We start from the raw sequence: 23221 nt of genomic DNA, 5'->3' as shown, positions 1-23221 counted from the left end.
CTCTGGATGGGACCTGAAGGAAATCATGTCCCGGGACTCCCGCCTCTAGATCTAAAGGGGATGTCACTCTTCACCAGACCGTCCACGTGATTCACTGACTCTGTTTTCTGTTCGCTCTAAGGAGCATGTCAGGTTCTCGAATGTCAATAGGTTTGGTCGGCTTTCACATCTTTTAGGAAGAAACGTTATCTGCAGCTTTTGTCCACTTAGATGTAGTAACGAAACATGGTCGTGTTGCTAGTTTTAACCCTTTTGTAGAAAAGTTTGACGTCTGGATAATTTGCTAGGTATCTTGATGGTCCTCTTCAATTTCAGTTTTCAGTTTGGTTGCACATGTACTCTGTATCCAATTCGATGGTAGTGTGCTTATTATTGTCAATGCAATGTGCAAGGCTAATGTAAAATATACACNCTTCCGCTATGCCGACGAAGACGGCTTCTATTTCTTCAGGCGGTGTTGGCTTCTCTGCTTATCTACAGAGGAGTGTTCATAGACCAGCAGCACCGGCGTCGGTACGGTTCTCAACAGCTGGTTACCGGGCTTGCCGGTGTTCAATCGACGGTCGAACCCCTAGTACGAACCGGGCTTGGATCGGTCGGACCGGGACGTGGCGTGCGTTTTTTCGCTCGGAGTCTAACGGTGGCTTAAGCACGGTTAATGCTACTGCTGACGCGGTGGTGGAGAGCGAGGAAGAGTCTGACGGAGAAGATGAAGAGGAGAAAGATGAAAAGCCTGTGAGGATGAGCCGTAGAAGTCGGAGTTCTAGTGGAAGTGGTGACTTTATCGGTAACCCAGATTTGCTGAAGATTCCTGGAGTGGGTTTAAGGAATCAGAGGAAGCTTGTTGATAATGGGATTGGAGATGTTGCTGAGCTCAAGAAGCTTTATAAAGATAAGGTATTTTTGAGAAAACTTCAATTTTGCAACTTGTGTGGGTTTTTGAGATAATAATTGAAAGTTTCATTCTTTGATTGATTTGTAATCTCAGTTCTGGAAAGCGAGTCAGAAGATGGTTGATTATCTTAGGAGCTCTGTTGGGATTATACATAGGAACCATGCGGAGAGTATAACAACGTTTATCAAAGAGAGTGTGGATGATGAGCTAAAGGATTCTGGCCCTGAACCTAATCTGAATGCAAAGAAACGTTTGACGTTTTGTGTTGAAGGGAACATTAGTGTCGGTAAATCAACTTTTCTTCAGAGAATAGCCAATGAGACGGTGGAGTTACAAGACCTCGTTGAGATTGTTCCTGAGCCAGTTGCTAAGTGGCAAGATGTTGGACCTGACCATTTCAATATCTTGGATGCTTTCTACTCTGAGCCTCAGAGGTATGCTTATACTTTCCAGAACTATGTGTTCGTCACTCGGCTAATGCAGGAGAAAGAGTCTGCTTCTGGGGTGAAACCTCTCAGGCTGATGGAAAGGAGTGTCTTCAGTGACAGAATGGTAACTTTGAAAGCAAATGTTTTAAAAAATTGATAGTTTTGGAATGTGTGATTGCAAACTTTATATTTTGTGGAACGTGACATTCTTCAGGTGTTTGTGCGTGCGGTTCATGAAGCTAAGTGGATGAACGAGATGGAGATCAGCATCTATGATTCGTGGTTTGATCCGGTTGTCTCTTGTTTACCTGGACTTGTTCCTGATGGGTTTATATACTTGAGGGCGAGTCCAGACACTTGCCACAAGCGGATGATGCTCAGGAAACGAACTGAAGAAGGTGGAGTCTCGTTGAAGTACCTCCAAGATTTGCACGAGAAACATGAGAGCTGGCTTCTCCCGTTTGAGAGCGGAAACCATGGTGTGTTGTCTGTTAGTAAACCGTCTTTACACATGGACAGCTCTCTGCATCCTGATATAAAAGACCGCGTCTTTTACTTGGAAGGGAATCATATGCATTCTAGTATCCAGAAAGTAAGTAAAGCTACCTTATTTTTTTATGTTTGTGCTAGGAGTCTAGAGATGGATTTTTGCTTAGACTGGTTTATTTGGTTTCAACAGGTCCCTGCTCTGGTTTTGGACTGTGAACCCAATATTGACTTCAGTCTAGATATAGAGGCAAAGGCACAGTAAGTTCTTCTTACACTACTGTAATGTCACCATAACTTAATTGAAGAATCCTAAATCTTCTAACAGACGTTTTTTCTTTTATTAAAAGGTACGCACGCCAGGTTGCTGAGTTCTTTGAATTTGTGAAGAAGAAGCAAGAAACATCAACAGAGAAGAGCAACAACAGTCAGTCGCCAGTACTGCTGCCTCCTCATCACAATGGAGGTCTCTGGATGGGACCTGAAGGAAATCATGTCCCGGGACTCCCGCCTCTAGATCTAAAGGGGATGTCACTCTTCACCAGACCGTCCACGTGATTCACTGACTCTGTTTTCTGTTCGCTCTAAGGAGCATGTCAGGTTCTCGAATGTCAATAGGTTTGGTCGGCTTTCACATCTTTTAGGAAGAAACGTTATCTGCAGCTTTTGTCCACTTAGATGTAGTAACGAAACATGGTCGTGTTGCTAGTTTTAACCCTTTTGTAGAAAAGTTTGACGTCTGGATAATTTGCTAGGTATCTTGATGGTCCTCTTCAATTTCAGTTTTCAGTTTGGTTGCACATGTACTCTGTATCCAATTCGATGGTAGTGTGCTTATTATTGTCAATGCAATGTGCAAGGCTAATGTAAAATATACACGAAGAAAACAGTCTAAGAAAAGCGTTTAGTCATAAGAACGCGGCGTTTTCTGCCGATCCAAGTAGAGGTCCACAAGGGATCAGTAGCAACTACGTCATAACCAGCGTTTGAGTAGAGATTTCTAGCAGCTGCGTCGTCTTCATAAGCTCTTAGAGCAAGTAGCTTGAAACCCCACAAATAACACAAAACATCACATGCCTTTAACAATGTACTTGCCATCTTCTTTCTCCTTTGAGCTTTTGAGACGGCTAACCCCGAGACGTAAAGATATTCTTCAACACCGGGGAAATGACAAAGCACTGAACTTTCATTCTGAGCTGTGACGTCAACTACACCGACAACACTAGTGCTCGACGAAGTTTCAGCTTCGCTCGTTTGCTCCGCCACAAGACATGCATATCTGTCGCATTTTCTTACAACTTTACTAACGTTTTGATATTATACAAGTATTGAAGGAAATGAGGTTTGTCATTTGTTTTTTACCTGTCAGATGGTGAATTCTTTAGTTTGTAAAGAAGTGCTGAGAGTACCTCTGCCTGCAAATATCAAAATTAGCAAAATCCTCATACATATATCAAAATTAATATTGAAGCTTAACTACAGATTTAGAGAATTATGCTAAACAAACCTGAAAAAACAGAAAGAAGAAATCATTGAAAAGAGCTAGAGGGATGTGGAAAGCGTCGGCTTGAACAAGAGACACTCTCCTGATCTCATCCTCGTCGTCTGTATTCAATCTCCTCACGTCCCACCCGTGCTGACTCACCAGATACTTTAACTCTGTCTCAGCCGCATGATCATGAGTCAAACTCGTTAAAGACTCGGTTGATGCGCACCGTACTTTCACAGGAAAACGGCTCCAAGTCAGCTTCTCTTGATCTTTTCCCTGACCGGACCTTCCCGGATAAGAAAACTCTCGCCTAGCGGCGGAGTAGAGGCTCTGTTGCAAGTGAGCCATGTTTATTTTTCTAGCATTATTATTATGTTTTTTTTTTAAAAGAATCTTTATTGGTTTCACTTTCGTGCGTTTTTAATATGAACTGTAGAAGATAAGATACGCTTCTTGGTTGCTTCCATCGTCTGGTTCTTTTGTGGTTAAGAAATAAGAATCATCATCTCTAGCTGAGGACCATCGAGTAGATGAATTATTTCAGATTCTATTTTGCGCCACGTGGAGCTCCTATAACCCTACACTTAAGAGAGTTTGTCTAGAATTTTTAAATTTTGACTTCGTATGATTTATTTTTTTTTTTCATCTAAATTTTATTATTGAACACAGATAAAAAGTTAGAAGTTAAAACTATAAGAGGCGACGGCCAACATGATGTCCTCGCAGTCATTAGACGATGGACTACTGAATGTCCCTAAGATCTTTAGTCTAAAGAAGAAAAGAAACCCAAAAAAAAAATGGATGCATATTAAAAGCAAACACCAAAACACAAATCTAAAAAGCAAAGTCACCAAAAACTGAAATCTAAGTCCTTGAACAAAGAGGCCTTTATAATGTAAGGAAATAAATTATTGAAATGTGAAATAATTTTTTAAAGCAAAAGAGGCCTTGTGTAAGAGAAACTGGGCCGGGCCTNGATTGTTCCTGAGCCAGTTGCTAAGTGGCAAGATGTTGGACCTGACCATTTCAATATCTTGGATGCTTTCTACTCTGAGCCTCAGAGGTATGCTTATACTTTCCAGAACTATGTGTTCGTCACTCGGCTAATGCAGGAGAAAGAGTCTGCTTCTGGGGTGAAACCTCTCAGGCTGATGGAAAGGAGTGTCTTCAGTGACAGAATGGTAACTTTGAAAGCAAATGTTTTAAAAAATTGATAGTTTTGGAATGTGTGATTGCAAACTTTATATTTTGTGGAACGTGACATTCTTCAGGTGTTTGTGCGTGCGGTTCATGAAGCTAAGTGGATGAACGAGATGGAGATCAGCATCTATGATTCGTGGTTTGATCCGGTTGTCTCTTGTTTACCTGGACTTGTTCCTGATGGGTTTATATACTTGAGGGCGAGTCCAGACACTTGCCACAAGCGGATGATGCTCAGGAAACGAACTGAAGAAGGTGGAGTCTCGTTGAAGTACCTCCAAGATTTGCACGAGAAACATGAGAGCTGGCTTCTCCCGTTTGAGAGCGGAAACCATGGTGTGTTGTCTGTTAGTAAACCGTCTTTACACATGGACAGCTCTCTGCATCCTGATATAAAAGACCGCGTCTTTTACTTGGAAGGGAATCATATGCATTCTAGTATCCAGAAAGTAAGTAAAGCTACCTTATTTTTTTATGTTTGTGCTAGGAGTCTAGAGATGGATTTTTGCTTAGACTGGTTTATTTGGTTTCAACAGGTCCCTGCTCTGGTTTTGGACTGTGAACCCAATATTGACTTCAGTCTAGATATAGAGGCAAAGGCACAGTAAGTTCTTCTTACACTACTGTAATGTCACCATAACTTAATTGAAGAATCCTAAATCTTCTAACAGACGTTTTTTCTTTTATTAAAAGGTACGCACGCCAGGTTGCTGAGTTCTTTGAATTTGTGAAGAAGAAGCAAGAAACATCAACAGAGAAGAGCAACAACAGTCAGTCGCCAGTACTGCTGCCTCCTCATCACAATGGAGGTCTCTGGATGGGACCTGAAGGAAATCATGTCCCGGGACTCCCGCCTCTAGATCTAAAGGGGATGTCACTCTTCACCAGACCGTCCACGTGATTCACTGACTCTGTTTTCTGTTCGCTCTAAGGAGCATGTCAGGTTCTCGAATGTCAATAGGTTTGGTCGGCTTTCACATCTTTTAGGAAGAAACGTTATCTGCAGCTTTTGTCCACTTAGATGTAGTAACGAAACATGGTCGTGTTGCTAGTTTTAACCCTTTTGTAGAAAAGTTTGACGTCTGGATAATTTGCTAGGTATCTTGATGGTCCTCTTCAATTTCAGTTTTCAGTTTGGTTGCACATGTACTCTGTATCCAATTCGATGGTAGTGTGCTTATTATTGTCAATGCAATGTGCAAGGCTAATGTAAAATATACACGAAGAAAACAGTCTAAGAAAAGCGTTTAGTCATAAGAACGCGGCGTTTTCTGCCGATCCAAGTAGAGGTCCACAAGGGATCAGTAGCAACTACGTCATAACCAGCGTTTGAGTAGAGATTTCTAGCAGCTGCGTCGTCTTCATAAGCTCTTAGAGCAAGTAGCTTGAAACCCCACAAATAACACAAAACATCACATGCCTTTAACAATGTACTTGCCATCTTCTTTCTCCTTTGAGCTTTTGAGACGGCTAACCCCGAGACGTAAAGATATTCTTCAACACCGGGGAAATGACAAAGCACTGAACTTTCATTCTGAGCTGTGACGTCAACTACACCGACAACACTAGTGCTCGACGAAGTTTCAGCTTCGCTCGTTTGCTCCGCCACAAGACATGCATATCTGTCGCATTTTCTTACAACTTTACTAACGTTTTGATATTATACAAGTATTGAAGGAAATGAGGTTTGTCATTTGTTTTTTACCTGTCAGATGGTGAATTCTTTAGTTTGTAAAGAAGTGCTGAGAGTACCTCTGCCTGCAAATATCAAAATTAGCAAAATCCTCATACATATATCAAAATTAATATTGAAGCTTAACTACAGATTTAGAGAATTATGCTAAACAAACCTGAAAAAACAGAAAGAAGAAATCATTGAAAAGAGCTAGAGGGATGTGGAAAGCGTCGGCTTGAACAAGAGACACTCTCCTGATCTCATCCTCGTCGTCTGTATTCAATCTCCTCACGTCCCACCCGTGCTGACTCACCAGATACTTTAACTCTGTCTCAGCCGCATGATCATGAGTCAAACTCGTTAAAGACTCGGTTGATGCGCACCGTACTTTCACAGGAAAACGGCTCCAAGTCAGCTTCTCTTGATCTTTTCCCTGACCGGACCTTCCCGGATAAGAAAACTCTCGCCTAGCGGCGGAGTAGAGGCTCTGTTGCAAGTGAGCCATGTTTATTTTTCTAGCATTATTATTATGTTTTTTTTTTAAAAGAATCTTTATTGGTTTCACTTTCGTGCGTTTTTAATATGAACTGTAGAAGATAAGATACGCTTCTTGGTTGCTTCCATCGTCTGGTTCTTTTGTGGTTAAGAAATAAGAATCATCATCTCTAGCTGAGGACCATCGAGTAGATGAATTATTTCAGATTCTATTTTGCGCCACGTGGAGCTCCTATAACCCTACACTTAAGAGAGTTTGTCTAGAATTTTTAAATTTTGACTTCGTATGATTTATTTTTTTTTTTCATCTAAATTTTATTATTGAACACAGATAAAAAGTTAGAAGTTAAAACTATAAGAGGCGACGGCCAACATGATGTCCTCGCAGTCATTAGACGATGGACTACTGAATGTCCCTAAGATCTTTAGTCTAAAGAAGAAAAGAAACCCAAAAAAAAAATGGATGCATATTAAAAGCAAACACCAAAACACAAATCTAAAAAGCAAAGTCACCAAAAACTGAAATCTAAGTCCTTGAACAAAGAGGCCTTTATAATGTAAGGAAATAAATTATTGAAATGTGAAATAATTTTTTAAAGCAAAAGAGGCCTTGTGTAAGAGAAACTGGGCCGGGCCTAAAAGAAGATGTCGTTGGCACGTGTGAATACTATCATCATCCCATTTTCTCAGTCTCTCCTCTCCAAATAGATTCGCCGTAAAAGTTTCAGAGAAGTCGTCTCGTTCATCTTTTTTTTGTTGTTGCAGTTTCTCGATTAGTTCTGATCATGGCGTTGAGCACCAGCATCAGATCTGTCTCTAAGATCATTGCTTCTTCCGAAGCATCAGTCTCCAGATCTGGTCAGTACTCAATAAATAACATCTGCTTGATTGGTTTCTCATTTCTTTTTTTTTTTCCCCTTTTATATAGTCTAGGGTTTTGTTTTGATTTCTCAGAAATTGAAAACTCTGATTGATTTTGGTATAGCTTCTTTTTCATTGTAAGGATTGAGATTTCCATGTTCCCGATGTGATTCTTCGTTCGATTTCTCAAGCGTTTTAAGTTTTGGAATTCAAATTTTTGTTTGAAACGCATCTCTGCTCGATGGTTATGAAAAGGCTGTGAAATTGTTATCAATGAAATCTACAAATGTCTATTAGGGTGTTTAACATGTGCTATAGATGAACCTATGCAAAGTGCTCAATTTGCTTCTGAAATTTTCATGTTCATGCTTTGATATAGGTTTGTTTAATCGGTTAAAGACTCCATTATTATGCAGTTACGAGATTTTCATGTTCATGCTTTAGTTATGTATCGTAGCAGCAAGGCTCTACTAGTACTAGGATCAGCTTGTTTTGATGTATTTCATGAAATTGAATGAGATATATAAGATGACCCTTAAGTGTCTGATGATTGGTACATTTCAAAAACTTGCTGAATGTTTCTTTGTTATCACTATCAACAGTGAGCAGAAGCTTCCACTCGACTGGAGTTAAGAAGATGAGCGGAGGGCATGGTCACGATGAGCCATACTACCTCCACGCTAAACACATGTACAATTTGGACCGCATGAAGTTCCAAGCTCTCAAGATGTCTCTCGGTGTCTTCACTGCTTTCAGCATCGGTGTTGGGGTTCCTATCTTTGCTGTCGTTTTCCAGCAGAGGAAGACCGCCTCTGGTTGAAGTCACTCAGGACACTTTTGTGTGTTCCCCAGCTTGAATAATTTGTATGATTCCTCAAAACTCTGCTTTTGCAAGAGAGTTTCTTGTTTCTCCCTTTGGATCTTAGCTACAAGTCTTATTGTTATGGTAAAGTGTTTGTTTTCCCCCTAATTCTTCCTCCTTTTGCTGGCAGTTCAATACTGCAATAATGATAATCCCATATGAATATTTTTTTCTTACTTCTTTTGGAATTGGAAATTATGTTAGAATAGTTTTGTGTCAATCGTAGAAAAATCTCGGAAACGCCAAGAAAGACGCATCGAAAGAGCATAACCAGATGTGATAGAAGGGAGATATTCCCAGAGGAAGAAGGGCCAAGGCTTCGGCTTGTTGTTCCCCAAGTGGAATTAGGGTTTCGCATTCTATGAGCCACTCACGACAGTAGAATTAGAAATGCAGGATGAAAAGCAGAAGATGAAGAACTTGAGGACGAAGCGTTTTCATTATCTCTTTCTTCTTTACCTTAAGATTTCTGTTTTCCAAAGTCGATGGCTTTTTCTTCTTATATGTCATCTCATCTTATAATTTTCCCTTGAACTCGCCTGGTCGGTGATTGATATTGGGGTTCCGGTGAAAGAGACACGAGATTTTCGCCGCTTCTTCAGTGCAAATTTGTCAAAATTTGGGGTCACTTTGGAACATTGACAAAGTACTAAACTTCAAATATTTAGCCGCTTCGTCAGTGCAAATTGTTCAAAATTGGTTTTTGGGAATTTACGGCTGCTGGAAATTTAAAATTGGTTTAGTGATTCTAATTTCTCAGAGATGATGGAGTTAGTGATTCGAATAAAACAAGACCAGTGAGACAAAGCCCACACCAATTTCGCATACCAAGGGTAAACGGAGTGTAAAGGAAGATGTATATTTGTATTCCTTGGAAGAGTGTGCTTCAAGTAACAACATCATTGGTTTCGTTAGAGCATCAGCATGCTGACAGCCTGACACGCGAACTGTATTAGCTCATGTATTAGTGATAGTCCAATGCAAAATTATCACAACAAAGAACTGGTTGAGTAATTGATTTGACATCAAGGTTTTGAGAAGCCAACGAAGCACCAAAGTCGCATCAGCAACTACCCGATACTTTGCTTCTGCTTACCATATAATCTCTAGGGCTCTTCACAGCTTTCAGCATTAGTCTTGGGTTCCTTTCTTTGCAGTTGTCTTTCAACAAAGGAAATAGGCATCTGGTTTGAGTCCCTCATGACGCTGTTGATCTCAGCTTCTGAATTCTCAAACTCTGCTTTTGATCCATATGAATCGTAGAAAGATCTCCCAAAATTCAAGAAAGATCAACATATTCACATATCTATTAATCAAAAGCTCACAATCAAAAGAAAAGATGAAATCCACAAACACACACACACAAAAAAAAACCCCACAAATGATGTAACAAATATGTTCAAAAGCTTAGAAACCACATCTTTGTCATTCAGGCATGGTAGCATTCAACTGCCAAAACATGTTTTAAGACTGGAGTTGCTAACCACAAAACCGCAGATCGCGAATCTTTAAAACGCGAGTGTGGTCGATCATCAGAATGACCCATGAGGTGGTCTTATCACTTTTTATCATCACCACCATTTTCACTAGCTTGAGTTTGGTTCGGCTCTTGATGCTGATGCTGATGCTGATGTTGATCCAGAGTCATGGCCAAACCATCGCCTCTACTACCACCACGCATTGCAGCCGCCATGTTGCTCTCCGCCACTCCTAATCCTAGCTGTTGACCTCCCAACATCATTGACCCCATTGGTGCAGTTACAACTCGTCCTGACCCAGCCGGATAATTCCCTGGATTAAACGCCCACATCTGGTGACCAGGCTGCTGCTGCATCTGCTCCCTCCCACCCGAACCACTCATCGGAAGCATCCAGAACGCACTTCCTCCATTAGTAGTCCCAGGCGCAACCGCCCACATAGGTTGCGGCACCACATTAGCCGTCGCAGCAGCACGACCCCCCTGACCTAATTCTTGATCCTGAAACTGACCTTGTTTCTGAGAACTCCCACTTGGTTCAGCTCCAGAACCACTCGGCTCCTTGAAGTAATCTTCTCTATAAGACTTCACTAAATTACTCGGAGCTCTCTCCGTCGACATGATCGGCGGATACATCTGATGATGAAACCCGAAAACAGCCGCCGCGTTCTGAGCGGCTGCTGCTGAATTAAGCAACTTCCTAGAAGGATCAACCGATGATGATCCGTTGTTAGTACCGTTACTATCCTCATACAGAGACATTCCGGTGGTATGAAACGAGGAGAGTGGCGAAGAAGCAGACTTTGACGGCTGAGCGAAGAGGGTAGAGCCACCACCGCGCAAAGAAGCGTTAAGCGTCGAGAAATTCGCCGGAATCGTACCGGTACCCGTTGAAGCGATGATAGCTGGCTCGGCTTGTTGGAGAAGCCACTCGATGGTTTCACCATCGGATTTATGACCTAACTCTCTCGTCAACTGGAAAACTCTAGCGGCGCACATCGCCGGCATACGGATTCGCCGTCCACGGCCGTCGACTTTAGTGTGCCGATCTTTAGAAGGCTTTTTGGCGGCGGGTTTAACAACGGCGAGAGCGGTTCCTGAGCTTGTGCTAGTTGAATTAGAGGTGGAACTCGTCGTCGTTGACATAGCTCCGACGAAAGGAATCGAGTGTTTATCACCGGAATTAAGCTGAAGGGTCGAGTCCGAAACACCGGAATTCTGATTCGTGTGGAGCTCCATCTTCTCCAAGAACCCTTTTTAAAAAAAAAAAAAACGATCTTTAGACAAAACCCATGTAAATTCCGAGTCTTGACATCGAATCAGAAGCAAGTGACTGTGGAAGGAGAGATCTAGAGACTAGACTAAGAGAGGAAAGCTGTGTGCTTGCTTTACTAAAAGAAAGAGAGAGAGAAGAGAGAATGATTGAGTTGAGTAGAGAGAGAGAGAGAGAGAGAGAAAGAGAAGGATAAAAACAAGTGGATATGAATTGGTGTGATTGCAGAGTGAGGAGGAGGAGGAGGAGGAGGAGGAGGAGGAGGAGCAAAACTAATCCTATTCTCTCTTTCTTTTTTTCAACCTTTATTGACTTATTTGTTTCCTCTCTCTCCTTTGCTTACACACACTGTTCTGTTCTTGTTTCTTCTGTCTCTCTCTGCTATTAACACTGCTTTTGCCAATGGTTAACTTTCTTAATTATGTTGAAATAAATAATTATTTAAATGGAACACACTCTTAAAACGAGCTAAATCGTCCATTTCATCTGTAATGGAACACTCTTAAACTAATATATATAGGTTTTATTATGATCTTTTGGATTTTGAATGATAGATGTTACACACAAATTATGTGGTAGTTTTAACTCTTTAATTTAGGTGTAGATTGTTTTGATAAAGAATACTACGTGATGTTTACTTTTAGTTTAGCACTTGTGGTGTAAACGCGAAGGAGAGAGATCCAATTTTCAATTTTGGTTATTTTACATTTGAAATTATACAAACCACGTTGTATATATAGCATAGATTATATAGACTATAGAGTCAAAGAAATTATATGCACCTAATTTAGGTTAATAATTATTTTAGTGAAAAAAAAAGAAGAAGAAGATCAATCAATGTTATTATAGTTGATTATATCTTGGTGGTTGCTAATACTGATCCACTCACCATTTTTTAAAAGGGATTGTTTTATTTTTGTCGATAAAGACGTTACTGGTGAGCGGTGATTCATGTTAATCACTCTCCTTCAACAACCCGTTATTAGCCTTCTTTTTCATATTCTTATTCCCTCCACATGAATAAATAAAAAAGCTACATCTTTGATATTTTCTTTGGGAGCAACAGTTTGATTTTGATTATTTTTGTAAAGCTTTTCTTTCATACTAACCAAAACACACATACGCATGTAGTACTAAAAGGATCTGTTTTGTGACTCATCACTATTATGATTTATTAGCTCAAAACAGATCATTTTTTAGTTTAGGGGATTGCTATATTATGTCCACAGTTTATCACCAATTTTTGGATTTCAAGTTTCAAAGTCCATGATACATGGCAAAAGTAAACAAAACATAATTTACCGTTTTTCCCACCAAAATAATTTAAACAAACAAAAAAAGGTTAAATGGCCTAAAATCAGGAATAAAACAAGGACAAAAAAAGCAAACTCGTTGACCCTGTCAAGCACAAAAGTAAACAAAGTGCGATCCAATACTTTTTTTTTTTAGAACTATGATGTTGGATCATGAATTTCAGAGAAAATTATGATTACTTACGATTCTTTTCCCTAGTTTTTATGAACTAAGCCGAAAATATTAAGATTAGAAACCCCAAAACATTAGGATATATCATATATATATATATATATATATATATCACAGTATCAGGATATGCTCATTTTGTATCTAGCTAGCTATCTAAGTATCTATCGCTTATGGGGTTCTATTTTATGGATAAAGAAACACAAAGTAATTACTTTGTGTGTATAGAGGCTCATAGAGTTTCACCTGCTTTTCCATTAGTCTACCTAAATGCACTGAAATATTCTGTAGAAGAACTTATATTTTTTAAATAGACCGTAGCTTTGAGAGTTCACTATTTTTAATTCACATAGACATATTCAAAATTCCAAAACATGCATAACCTAACACAAGTATCATATACAGTATTGGTATTAGTAACATGCGATTTTATTGCGTTTGACGTAGTAAAGGTACCCAAAAATCACTGGAAGTGTGTGTGGGGTTACAGACCTACATGATATTAATCGAATGGTCGTTCTCTGTTTTTTTTTTAAAGTATTCTTTTTCTAATTCGTTTCTGTCGGATTGTGTCTTGTAACTTGTAAGACTTTGATAGGTCAATGGTCAATAGTCAATGGCTCTTTCTACCCCCGTCCCCTTATTACCTGGTGGCCCGTATTAGACTATGGTACCAAAGTGATCCCAAGATACCCATTCTTGAATTTTCCACATAAAATAAGTTTCGGAGTAATGAATATGTTTCGTTTTTTGTTAATGGTAATTGTAAAAGGCGCTACAATAAATTAAAAAATGCACATCAAGTCCAAGAAGAAGATCTTCTAAGAGGAGGTTTCATATGTTTCTCTTCTTCCATTGAGATCATTCCCACATGCGTTGGATCATCCATCATCATCTTGGCTACCAAATAGCCAGCGGTCGACCATGTCTGAAATTTCCTTGCCTGTTTTCCGATAAACCTTCCCGACTTCCCGTCGTAGTACTCCGGCCATCCATCTTTCAACAGCCGTGCCTCCGCCAAGTCTATTGCCCGTCGTGCTATTTGTGGCCGTCCAACCTTTATGCTAGCAGCCGTTAGCAACCATAGAAGCACTACATTTTGCATATATCACCCACATGAGATATACACAACAGTATTAGTTAAATGATTATATAAACGAAAAAATCAAAAATAGTCAAATGTGCGTATAGAAGAATGACATATTCTACTTAATAAACAGATTTCAAGAGTTGAATATTGTATTTCACTATTTTTTTTCTTTCGACGGCAAAATAATCCCAAGAGGCATCGGATTCCCAAAATAAATAAATAATAAACCATTCTACTATATCTAGTATTTTATAAGAAGTACAATATTCTTCACTCATGTCTTGTTGACTCTTGCATATTCTATCTTATTTGTTTTCATTCGTTTATTTTTTTTTGAAAGTGGATGACATAAACATATTCCCAATCAAAATTTATGTGATTTATATATCTATGACTTGTGAAAGAAGGTAACTCACCTGGCCAAGAGCCTCCGTTGTGGTAGCTCCACCTTGTGTTCTTAGGGTCACAACCAGTGACAATCCGCCACTCGTGGCTGTCCATCGCCGGGTAACATATCTTCAACGGCATCTCTCCAACAAGTTCCTCCCACCGGGACTCAATCAGGTCCATGATCGCATTGGACTGCTCAGGCGTGGCCAAGGAGGAAAGAATTGCAATACAATTTCCCAACGCAAACCATCTGAAATCCATGTGGGCAGGACCTACGTTTCCTACGAAGTAGCCACCACGGAGAGGCATGAAGTCGAAGATCCAATCAGGGATAGACTCAGGGATGACGTTGAACTTGTTTACTGCGGTGTGTGAGTATTCTTCCGTCTTGTAACGGTAAATGTCATTAAGCTGCTGGAGATCGAGCCAAAAGTAGCTTCTCATGTGGAAGCTCAGCGCGTGCAGCCGCTTCACAATCTTGTCCATGAACTCTTTACCCTCGGAATCGTGTTTAAGCATAGAGAGTGCAGAACGAAGAGCCATGAAAAAGAGGGCTTGGATCTCTATCGGGTACCCATAAACGCCCTACAATAAAACATCAAGTTTAAAGTAGCTTGCATGACTTTTCAAATAGTTTGAGACATAGGCAAGAGGAGGAGAGCGATTTTACCATTCTCCGATCAACCATGGAGCAACCGTCAGCGCAAAGCAAAGTCGGAAAAGTATCAAAACCCTCAGCGAGACACAAAGATAGAATGAGTCTCATTCCCTTTTGGCAGTCGGGTCTTTCGGCTAAAGAATGGTCTCCTGTAGACTTAGTGTAAGCTCGGAGGAGAATGATCCACCAAAAGCCGGAGTCAACTGGAGCCACCCTCCCAATGGCACTCTCTCCAAAGTCAGCTATGATGGTATCCGTCTTCTTGATAGGGTTATGGAGAACTTTAAAGCTTGCTGGCATTGCACCATCACCAAGCTTGAACCTGTCGATCCTTTTTTCTTGTCCCTGGATGTGAAGCGTCTTCAGGAGAAAGTTCTTCACAATTTCGGGCTCTCCTTTCATTAGAAATGCTAGAGCGCTCGGTACAAAATCTCGTACGAATACCTTACAATTGACAAAAAAAAATATTGTAACGAAGCAAAACATTTATATATTGGTTATAGTTTGGCCAAAACGTCTCACTACTCCCAACATTTAGAATATATATCGTAAATAATCATCGTTTGTAAATTTCACAAATAAACTAGAAAGAAACAAACACAAAACCATACCTGATCATAGTTCAAGACCTCCTCGGAAGCAGGGTCGCAAGCAGCAATAGTTCCTACCGGGTTTCCCCGGAAATAGACCTGAGATCGGCGCAGAGCCTCCCAAGCTTCTGTGACCATTGGGTTAGGATCAAACGAGTCTTTTATGGAGAATAATGGAGTATCCCAACCACCAGACCTACCGTCTAATGAGTATGCACTGTCATACAGGCTTAACGACATGTCATCGTATGATTTTTTCCGTTCTAGTTTAAGTCTTGGCCGGTGAGGCAGCCGAGACAGAAGGTCTTCATCCGTCATTTTGGACATCGAACACATCGAGCTCACAGGTCGAATCCCTTCTCCTCCCTTTTTTTCGCCATTTTCGCATAGACAGCTCATCGAATACACCGCTCGTAGCACGTCCCGTTTCTTTGGCCGGTCCATGGAGATAGCTAATTAACCTTGGTGAACAACAAAAACTTTGAGAACGTTTAAGAGAAAGAAAAAAACAATTGACGTTAAGAGAAGGAACCCATATGTATAGAGAGAGATCTAGGAAGCTGTCAAAACGTTTTGATTTGAGCCTAGGCTTGTCGCGGATGGAAATATCTCTCACCATATCAAATTGATTTCTATTGCTATTTTCTTTCTTTCTCTTTCTGTACTTCTTGTGCATATCTGTTATGTATATAATATATGGTGAATTTAAAGAAAAATTAGTTTAATTAGCTTAAAAATCTAGCATTTAATGGATAACACTAGAAAGACACATGTATGTAATAATTGTTTGATTTACCAAATGATTTTATGAACTACACGTTTGTGTATGTCATTTAATTTTTGTCTATTTACTACATTTACAATAAGGAACTTTTTCCCACAAAAGAAGTACTATATTTTCAGTGTTTTATTAACATTATATCAGAAACAGATCATGAGATACATTTACAGAATCAGAAACCGCTCTAAATGTAAACAATCTCACACCTGTAAAACCACCGGCGGCTTGTCAAACTCCGGCGTTCTTCCCGCCTCTTCTGCTAATCTCTTCGCACAACCGACACGGCAACGTATCAAGACTCACTGCGCGGGTTTTCCCATAGTTCCCCACTAGTCCACACCGCCTCCACGCGTGGTACTCCGAGTAAGCCACAGGATCATCACCGAGCCGTTTCACGTACGTAGCCAATTCCTGCATCGAGCTGAATTTGCTACCGTCGATCACGGAATGCGGAGGGACAAAGTCTTGCACGTTAGAGGCCCCGAAATATATCGGAACAGAGCCTGAGTCGAGCGCATAGAAAAGCTTCTCGGTCACGTATGATTCAGTGACTGTGTTTTCGATTGCAAGGACGAACTTGTAGTGTGACATGGCACAGTGGAGGTGAACGTACCATTTTGGCTCAGTGTTGGACTCGGCAACACATTCTGGATACATAGAGAGCGCTGCGTCCAAGCCACCGACATTGTTTAGACACTTACCGAAAGAATGGTGGGGAATCAGGTCGAGTAGGCTCTTTGCGAGACGGTCTCTGTGAGGGAGGCATCTTGAGGAAGACCAATACACCAGAACATCCTGTGCAATGGTTAACAATCGAATTAGACAACAGAGGAAAATGAAAGAGAAATGCATATTGAATTGGAGTTTACTTACATTGTTTTTATGTGGAGAGATGTGGTAGTTTCTGTTATTATGAAAGAGCGCACCCGCGTATGTTGTTTGGACATCGTCATTGGCATGGTAGCTGATGAATATATCTTCACGGCCTGAGCGTTTTCTTCCGGCTTCTAGCTCCATGAACACACGGAGCGGGTCTCCAACACGTCTCTATGGAAACAAAGCAATAATCTCAGCATCAACAGGATCACATTATTTGAAAGCTCACCTATTGTGACACTGAAGGATCACACATCATATTTGATAGAAAATGAGACCATATTAGATTTTAATTTCCCCTGAACATCCAAAACTATGCCCCACTTTCCAAAATCAATACACAAGAAGCTCCATCTCCAAATTGGTCAAGACAGGAAGAGCATTACAGAAAGTTTTTAAACCAAAATTCTTCAATCATATAAGCAGTCATAAAAACCGGACAAAAACAAGAACTTATAGTGCATACTTTCGTATCTTTGAGTGAATCCCAAAACCAAAACATCTTCTCTAGTAGCTTGAATTGAAAAAAAACCACCATAAACACTCAATAGTGAACCCTACCATAGTCCTCAAAAGCTTCAAACTAAGACGTGACAGCACAATCAGATACATAAAAATGCAGCTCTTGAGACTAATCCACAGATATTCCAAGAATTGATATCCTAAACACACCACAAAAGAGCTAGAGTGCAGCAAACATCACACGATCACATCCAATTTGGGGCAGAAATAACCTAACCTGTCCTAATCATCCAAATCAATAAACTATTCTCCAAAACGCATGCTTTAACAAACAAGTAATTTACCTGAAGCGGAGGAGTTGTGGTCTCAAACAACAAAGCATCAGGTGAATCAACCAAAACCGGTGATTTAGTCCACAAACAAGTCATCCCACATCGACAAGTATACAAATTTTCCAAATTATCCGGAATCCAAGTCCACCCTTTAACCAAAACCTTAACATGCTCCATCTTAAGCTTACCACAACCCAACCCACCACCAGATACTTGTAAAGAACCCGAACTAACATTGCCACGGATCGAATCCTTATGATTCTCCTTAAACCGAGCACAACCCACTCGAAAGTCCCATTTTTTATAAGCTAAGAGGACTTCACTGAACGGATCCGATGTTGAATCAGGTAATTTCGTTGCCGGGATCGAAGTTGAAGCAGCTGGGAATTCTAAAACGCCTGTGAAAGATAGGATTAAGAGAGTAAAGAACATCATTAGTAAAACGGCGATAGCGTTGAGGTGCCTCATTGGCATGGTGAGATTGATTCCTCAAACCACCGGAGATCCTCGACGACGCCGGAGTAGAATAGTCCGGCCGACGGTGGGATGAAGCTTTTGTCTTCTTCATTCACTTTAAGCGTAGTCAGTTCTTGGTCCCAGTTATCAAATTACCAAAATCTAAAAGATACTGGACTCTTTATTGGGCCTAATTGGTATTATTAATATGAACTCTATATTGGGCTTTATAATTACAGAGTCGTATACTTGATTGAACAAGCAACAAGAGAGAAACGTATATACACTATTTATCGGGTATTACCCGAACCGAACCCGAAGAACCGAAGATACCTGTTTATACCCGAGAACAATTATACACGATATCACACTATCACATATGAATTGTTTTGCGAAACGTGGTATGCTCAGTTTCATTTGTTTAAGATTTCATGGTATGCTCAGTTTCATTTGTTTAAGATTTAGTTCATTGTTTCTTGTTGAATTTGTTAGATTATACAACTGTTTGTACAGTTATATTTCAGGTTTTTTGGGTTTTGTGGGTACATTTCAGGTTTTTGTGGGTACTTTGGATATGTTCGAGTAGGTACTATCCATAACCGAATATATTTTGGATACCTTACAAGTTTCTTAAAGTCAATACCTAAATAACCCGAACCCGATAAGAACCGAACCTGAATCCAACCCGAAATTATATGAACACCTGTTCGGATCCTATATTAGTAAACCCGAAAAACCCAAACCCGAATTACCCGAACCTGAACCCGACCCGAACACCCAAATGCCCAGGCCTATATACACATACATAGCTCATATTTTTCTACAAAGGAACAGAGTTTGTGTGTATTGTGAAAGTATTAAAAATCTCTAACCTAAACCCGAAAGATGTTCATCTCAACCAAAAGAACTATAAAGAGCATCGTTACACACACACACACAAGCACCACACGTAAGTTTTCGTAGTAAAAACTCAAAATGCAAAATCAAATAATCTTATATGACCAGGAAGTGCAGAACCAAGACCGCTTGTTGTTGTTGATTTAACAGTCGGGAAGCGAGTTTGCAGAGGCGTATGGAGAGAAAGTTCCGGCTGATTCACTGTAACGTAGTGGATGGAACTGATAATTCGATGATCCAGGCAATGCAGGTGACGCATTGCTCGGACTAGGCCTGTACGGTGACATGTACCTCGTGTTGAAAGGGGAGATAGTCGGGTATCCCAGTGACTGTGGAGAAGCCATATGGGAAATGTATGATGGTGATGGTGATGGTGATGGTGATGGTGATGGAGAAGCTCCTTGTTGCCTGAGATCCACAGAGCTACGACTTACGCTTATTGGAGGAGATCTACGGTTAGAGTAAGACTGGAAAGATTGTCTGATATATGATGAGCTCGCGTATGCGGGAGAGAAAGAAGGTAATGAGCCCATCGAAGGACCGATCAATAGCGCGGATGATCTGACGGAAGAGTGTAGAGAGGAAGAGTTGAAAGACGATCCAGCGGATGAGAGCAATGGCGTGCTCTCTGAAGCTGGAGCCTCGCCTGTGCTCGTTCTTGCATCTCGTTTGCATACTGGACAGAACGTTCTCCAAGAGGTTAACCATGAGTCAACACACGCAGCATGAAACTCTGAAAACACACACACACACACACACAAAAGCAGAAACATAGATTCAGATTTAGAATCAGAGAAACTCATAATTAGCTGTTCCCAAGTTACTGTATTTTGTAAAACTCACTGTGGCAGCAAGGTAAGAGCCTAAGCTTGTCTCCAACAGTGTAGTCTTCGAGGCAAATAGCACAAGTGAATGCAGTAGTGTTGTCTTCGTGGAAAGAACTGAATACAAGAGTCGGCATTGCTTTAACCAAGCGGCGGCTCATCCCGTGGAACTCACGGACTCGAGAAGACCGAGATGTTGTCCGCCTTCTAATACGATGCCTACGGACAAAGAAACAAGTAGCGAGAACAGCAGACATTGCTAGCAACGAAATGAATGAAACCGCCATGATCGACCACGCAGAGTTCTCAAAACTTGGAATCAACCAAACTTTTGTATCGGGGAAACCAGCAGACTCCTTCAAGGCTTCTCCCGTTTCTTTAGTGACGAAGACCGCATGAATCTTTATACCACCCGAGTTACCTGCCACTGAAAAAAACAAAAACCTCAATGTTAAAGCCATCAAAAGACCAGCAGAGACATTTGAGAAACAAATAGGATCAGAACAGGAAACTAAAGAAGAGGAAAAGGCTCATACTTGCAATCAAGGTTCCATGGTCTTCACTGTTATAGATAATAGCAGCTTTAAAACCAGCTCTCTGAGCTTTTCTCACTTTCTCTTCAAAACTACAACCTCCTCTTACAATCAACACAAAAGGAAGGGTTTCATTAGAGCTACCCTGCTCTGGTTTATTCATCAGATTCTGACAAGCATCAAGAGGCTCAGCTACATAAACCACTCCAATTTCACCTGTACCCTTCACTGACGGAGCTGCAAAAAACAAAAAAAAAATCGCCAATTTAGCAATAAAACATATTAGAAAAAGTCTCATCTTTTTTTTTTCAATTCATTACCCTCAAAACTAAGTGCGTTGACCCAATTACAGAATCAAAACCATCTAATTTTGGAATCGATTCATTACCCTCAAAACAGAGGAGGGGTAAGTAAGATCAAAGAAGATAAAAAGAAACTAACCAAAATTAGCTTCGATGTCATCGAAAGAGAGAGTGAGGTTGTTCCTGATGAGAATAACTTTGGCTGAAGCTAAACAAGAAACAGTGAAAACGTGTAAAAGTAGCAGTAGGACCAAAGCACGATTCATCATCGTCCCTAAAACAAATCGAAACGAACAAACAACACAAGAAGAAAAAAAGTTTCGATTTTTTTTTTCGGTTTCTGGAAATTTTGGCGATAAGGGTTTCAGGAAATTGACACGTCAGCTTCCATTTAGATCACAAATTCTAAACCATATCAAAAGGAAACCAATTTAAAACACCCCCCGACAAGACTCAGATCGTTGAATGGGGTAGTTGAGGAGGAGGAGGAGGAGCTTTTTAGTTTTCTGGAGATTTTTAGGGTTCTTTCTTGAGCCGACAGAGAGAAAGAGACAAGACAAAGAGAAGAGATTTGGAAAGCTAAATTTACTTAAAAAAAAAAAAATGTTTCGTGTAATAAGATTTATCTGGAATTCTCCGATTCGAGCTTTGTTAGGTTACTTTGTCAGCATTTTTGTATATTCGCATCTATCACCGGATGATCTGATAACTGATGAAACTTTAAAATAATTATTTTTAAAAATAGTAATTTACAAAAGTGGAGTCATCAGCTCATGGTTTTTGTTTTCGTGGATCCGTTTGGTTGCTTCGTTTGGTTTATCAATACCACTCATTGGTTTCGTATTCGTGGATCCATTGGTTGATTGATTCGTTTGGTTTACCATTACCGCTCGTTGGTTTTGTATTTGTGGATCCATTGGCTTGATTCGTTTGGTTTACAGTTTCCACTCATTGGTATGCAAACAAGCCCGGTCCACAGCATAACCAACATAAACCAAGGCTTGGGGTGAAGAATTTATAAGCAATTTGTCAAATATTTGTTTTATTTTCTGATATTTTATTTTACCGGCTCTAAAGATGTTTAAGGTTTGATCATATAGAAAAAAGAAAACCATTTATAGCAGTAAAATCACACACAAGTTAATGGTTACCTAATTTTTTAGAGGAAAAAAGTTGTCAATTTTGTCATTATTAAGTTATACCTACTAGATGTGTTAGGTCTTTATCTTGTTTTGATGTTTTCTTCTCGAATAAAACAGTCAACCAAAGAAGTGGAAAGTTGTATTTTTAAAATAAATTTGAACAAATCCTCCAGATAACTTGTATCCGTTCGTAAAACTCTTGAAGACAGCGGAACATGATGGTCCCCATTCTATCATTTAATAATCATTATAGTTTTTAATAAAAATTCTTATCCAAAACCATCATACACATACATAATCAGCTCATACCTATTAATAATCGTGGCTTTGTATGCATCAACCATTTTGATTACGAGTTTAACTAGTGTGACTGTGAATTCTTCAATTGAAACTGAACAATAATAATTCACTTTTTGTTTCTTAACCCTTGTAAGATTCGTTATCACTATGTTATCTGACTTTTATATGACAAACACAAAATGAATTAAGTCTTCTTTTTACAACGTCGGCCTTAAACTAAGCCCATGAACTACATAACCTAGGGCCCATTTTGTTAATTGAACCTTTAGTTCGAGTTTCGAATTACAATTTAAGTTGCGACAACAAAGCACATTTTCAGAATAAGGAGATTGAATATCCACTACATGAACATGTATCTTGTTTTTTTTGATAAACCCTATCGGCTGATCCGGTCAGCCTCGGTAAAAACGCACCGAAGTGCTTCAAAGTGGATTTCTTCCCGAAAAGCCACCACAATGTCTGTTCCGAGTTTGAAATGCTTTCCGACTAATGTCAGGGGATAGTCAGACCGTCTGGATTTCTGACTACTAGGTAAACCAATTGGGCCAAAGTCCAACTGACAGACTTCCCACACAACTATGATTTTTGTTTCCAGGGTGGATCGAACTTGGGTTAGTTCCTTTCAACCTTTCCCTAATTCTCCCTTACCACTGGACCACAACTGTGCGGGCATGAACATGTATCTTGTTTGCCAGGAATCATATAAATCTTGTTATTTTATTCTTTAGTTTACTTTATAAATTTAGATTTCTATATTTATGAAATCTATATATCCCAAAGATCATCTAGATTTGATCTAATTTAACCATAAACACTTTCTTAGAGAAGAAGAAACAAACCTTGATCCATTGCTTGATTATGTTTGATGATGGATCCAAGTCTTCAGTAATTGATTTTATCTTCCCTTACTCTTTATTGCTTTCATGTGATCGTTGATGAAGAAGATCATTAATCTCTTTTATGGT

At 40.0% G+C, this 23221-nt stretch overlaps 10 protein-coding genes across 12 annotated transcripts in view; 4 read left to right on the top strand and 6 right to left on the bottom strand.

The window, feature by feature from the left end:
* LOC104701868 overlaps positions 1-332 on the top strand; it is a 5329-nt gene extending 4997 nt beyond the window's left edge. The window contains exon 6 of one of the 2 annotated variants that reach the window (XM_019227756.1): positions 50-332. In XM_019227756.1, the coding sequence (XP_019083301.1) occupies positions 50-90 (41 nt within the window). In that variant the 3' untranslated portion in view covers positions 91-332. The remainder of the gene's footprint in view (positions 1-49) is intronic. The other variant, XM_010417625.2, reaches the window with a different exon arrangement.
* Positions 1-5641, top strand: part of LOC104701871 — a 17613-nt gene extending 11972 nt beyond the window's left edge. The window contains exons 3-6 of the mRNA XM_010417628.2: positions 4307-4479; positions 4570-4947; positions 5035-5102; positions 5192-5641. Of these exons, the coding sequence (XP_010415930.1) occupies positions 4307-4479; positions 4570-4947; positions 5035-5102; positions 5192-5399 (827 nt within the window). The 3' untranslated portion in view covers positions 5400-5641. The remainder of the gene's footprint in view (positions 1-4306; positions 4480-4569; positions 4948-5034; positions 5103-5191) is intronic.
* On the bottom strand, positions 342-6792 carry LOC104701872. Of its 2 annotated transcripts, XM_010417630.2 has the most exons (4): positions 6349-6792; positions 6204-6256; positions 5708-6120; positions 342-398 (listed from the first exon to the last, which is right to left on the bottom strand). In XM_010417630.2, the coding sequence occupies exons 1-3, from the start codon at positions 6676-6678 to the stop codon at positions 5733-5735; spliced, it is 771 nt and encodes a 256-aa protein (XP_010415932.1). In that variant the 5' UTR covers positions 6679-6792; the 3' UTR covers positions 342-398; positions 5708-5732. The 2 variants fall into 2 exon arrangements, with proteins under 2 accessions (XP_010415932.1, XP_010415931.1); XM_010417629.2 differs by lacking the exon at positions 342-398 and having other exon boundaries at positions 5651-6120.
* Positions 419-2591, top strand: LOC104701869. The gene is made up of 5 exons (XM_010417626.2): positions 419-897; positions 989-1447; positions 1538-1915; positions 2003-2070; positions 2160-2591. The coding sequence occupies exons 1-5, from the start codon at positions 421-423 to the stop codon at positions 2365-2367; spliced, it is 1590 nt and encodes a 529-aa protein (XP_010415928.1). The 5' UTR covers positions 419-420; the 3' UTR covers positions 2368-2591.
* Positions 2619-3758, bottom strand: LOC104701870. The gene is made up of 3 exons (XM_010417627.2): positions 3317-3758; positions 3172-3224; positions 2619-3088 (listed from the first exon to the last, which is right to left on the bottom strand). The coding sequence occupies exons 1-3, from the start codon at positions 3644-3646 to the stop codon at positions 2701-2703; spliced, it is 771 nt and encodes a 256-aa protein (XP_010415929.1). The 5' UTR covers positions 3647-3758; the 3' UTR covers positions 2619-2700.
* LOC104701865 lies at positions 7346-8573 on the top strand. The gene is made up of 2 exons (XM_010417621.2): positions 7346-7526; positions 8132-8573. Exons 1-2 carry the CDS (start codon positions 7454-7456, stop codon positions 8347-8349), a joined length of 291 nt encoding a protein of 96 aa, XP_010415923.1. The 5' UTR covers positions 7346-7453; the 3' UTR covers positions 8350-8573.
* LOC104701864 (transcription factor TCP22-like) lies at positions 9649-11594 on the bottom strand. The gene has a single exon (XM_010417620.2). The coding sequence runs from the start codon at positions 11105-11107 to the stop codon at positions 9950-9952; it is 1158 nt and encodes a 385-aa protein (XP_010415922.1). The 5' UTR covers positions 11108-11594; the 3' UTR covers positions 9649-9949.
* On the bottom strand, positions 13314-15829 carry LOC104701863 (probable alkaline/neutral invertase F). Its single transcript, XM_010417619.2, has 4 exons — positions 15373-15829; positions 14774-15205; positions 14130-14688; positions 13314-13715 (listed from the first exon to the last, which is right to left on the bottom strand). The coding sequence occupies exons 1-4, from the start codon at positions 15793-15795 to the stop codon at positions 13423-13425; spliced, it is 1707 nt and encodes a 568-aa protein (XP_010415921.1). The 5' UTR covers positions 15796-15829; the 3' UTR covers positions 13314-13422.
* LOC104701862 (alpha-(1,4)-fucosyltransferase) lies at positions 16184-18392 on the bottom strand. The gene is made up of 3 exons (XM_010417618.2): positions 17815-18392; positions 17006-17179; positions 16184-16927 (listed from the first exon to the last, which is right to left on the bottom strand). The coding sequence occupies exons 1-3, from the start codon at positions 18274-18276 to the stop codon at positions 16361-16363; spliced, it is 1203 nt and encodes a 400-aa protein (XP_010415920.1). The 5' UTR covers positions 18277-18392; the 3' UTR covers positions 16184-16360.
* Positions 19051-21562, bottom strand: LOC104701861 (receptor homology region, transmembrane domain- and RING domain-containing protein 2-like). The gene is made up of 4 exons (XM_010417617.2): positions 20954-21562; positions 20516-20749; positions 19999-20406; positions 19051-19888 (listed from the first exon to the last, which is right to left on the bottom strand). Exons 1-4 carry the CDS (start codon positions 21081-21083, stop codon positions 19299-19301), a joined length of 1362 nt encoding a protein of 453 aa, XP_010415919.1. The 5' UTR covers positions 21084-21562; the 3' UTR covers positions 19051-19298.

Source organism: Camelina sativa, chromosome 7 (assembly GCF_000633955.1).
Source record: "Camelina sativa cultivar DH55 chromosome 7, Cs, whole genome shotgun sequence".
Taxonomy (NCBI): Eukaryota; Viridiplantae; Streptophyta; class Magnoliopsida; order Brassicales; family Brassicaceae; genus Camelina; species Camelina sativa.
This window is presented reverse-complemented; position numbering and strand designations above follow the sequence as displayed.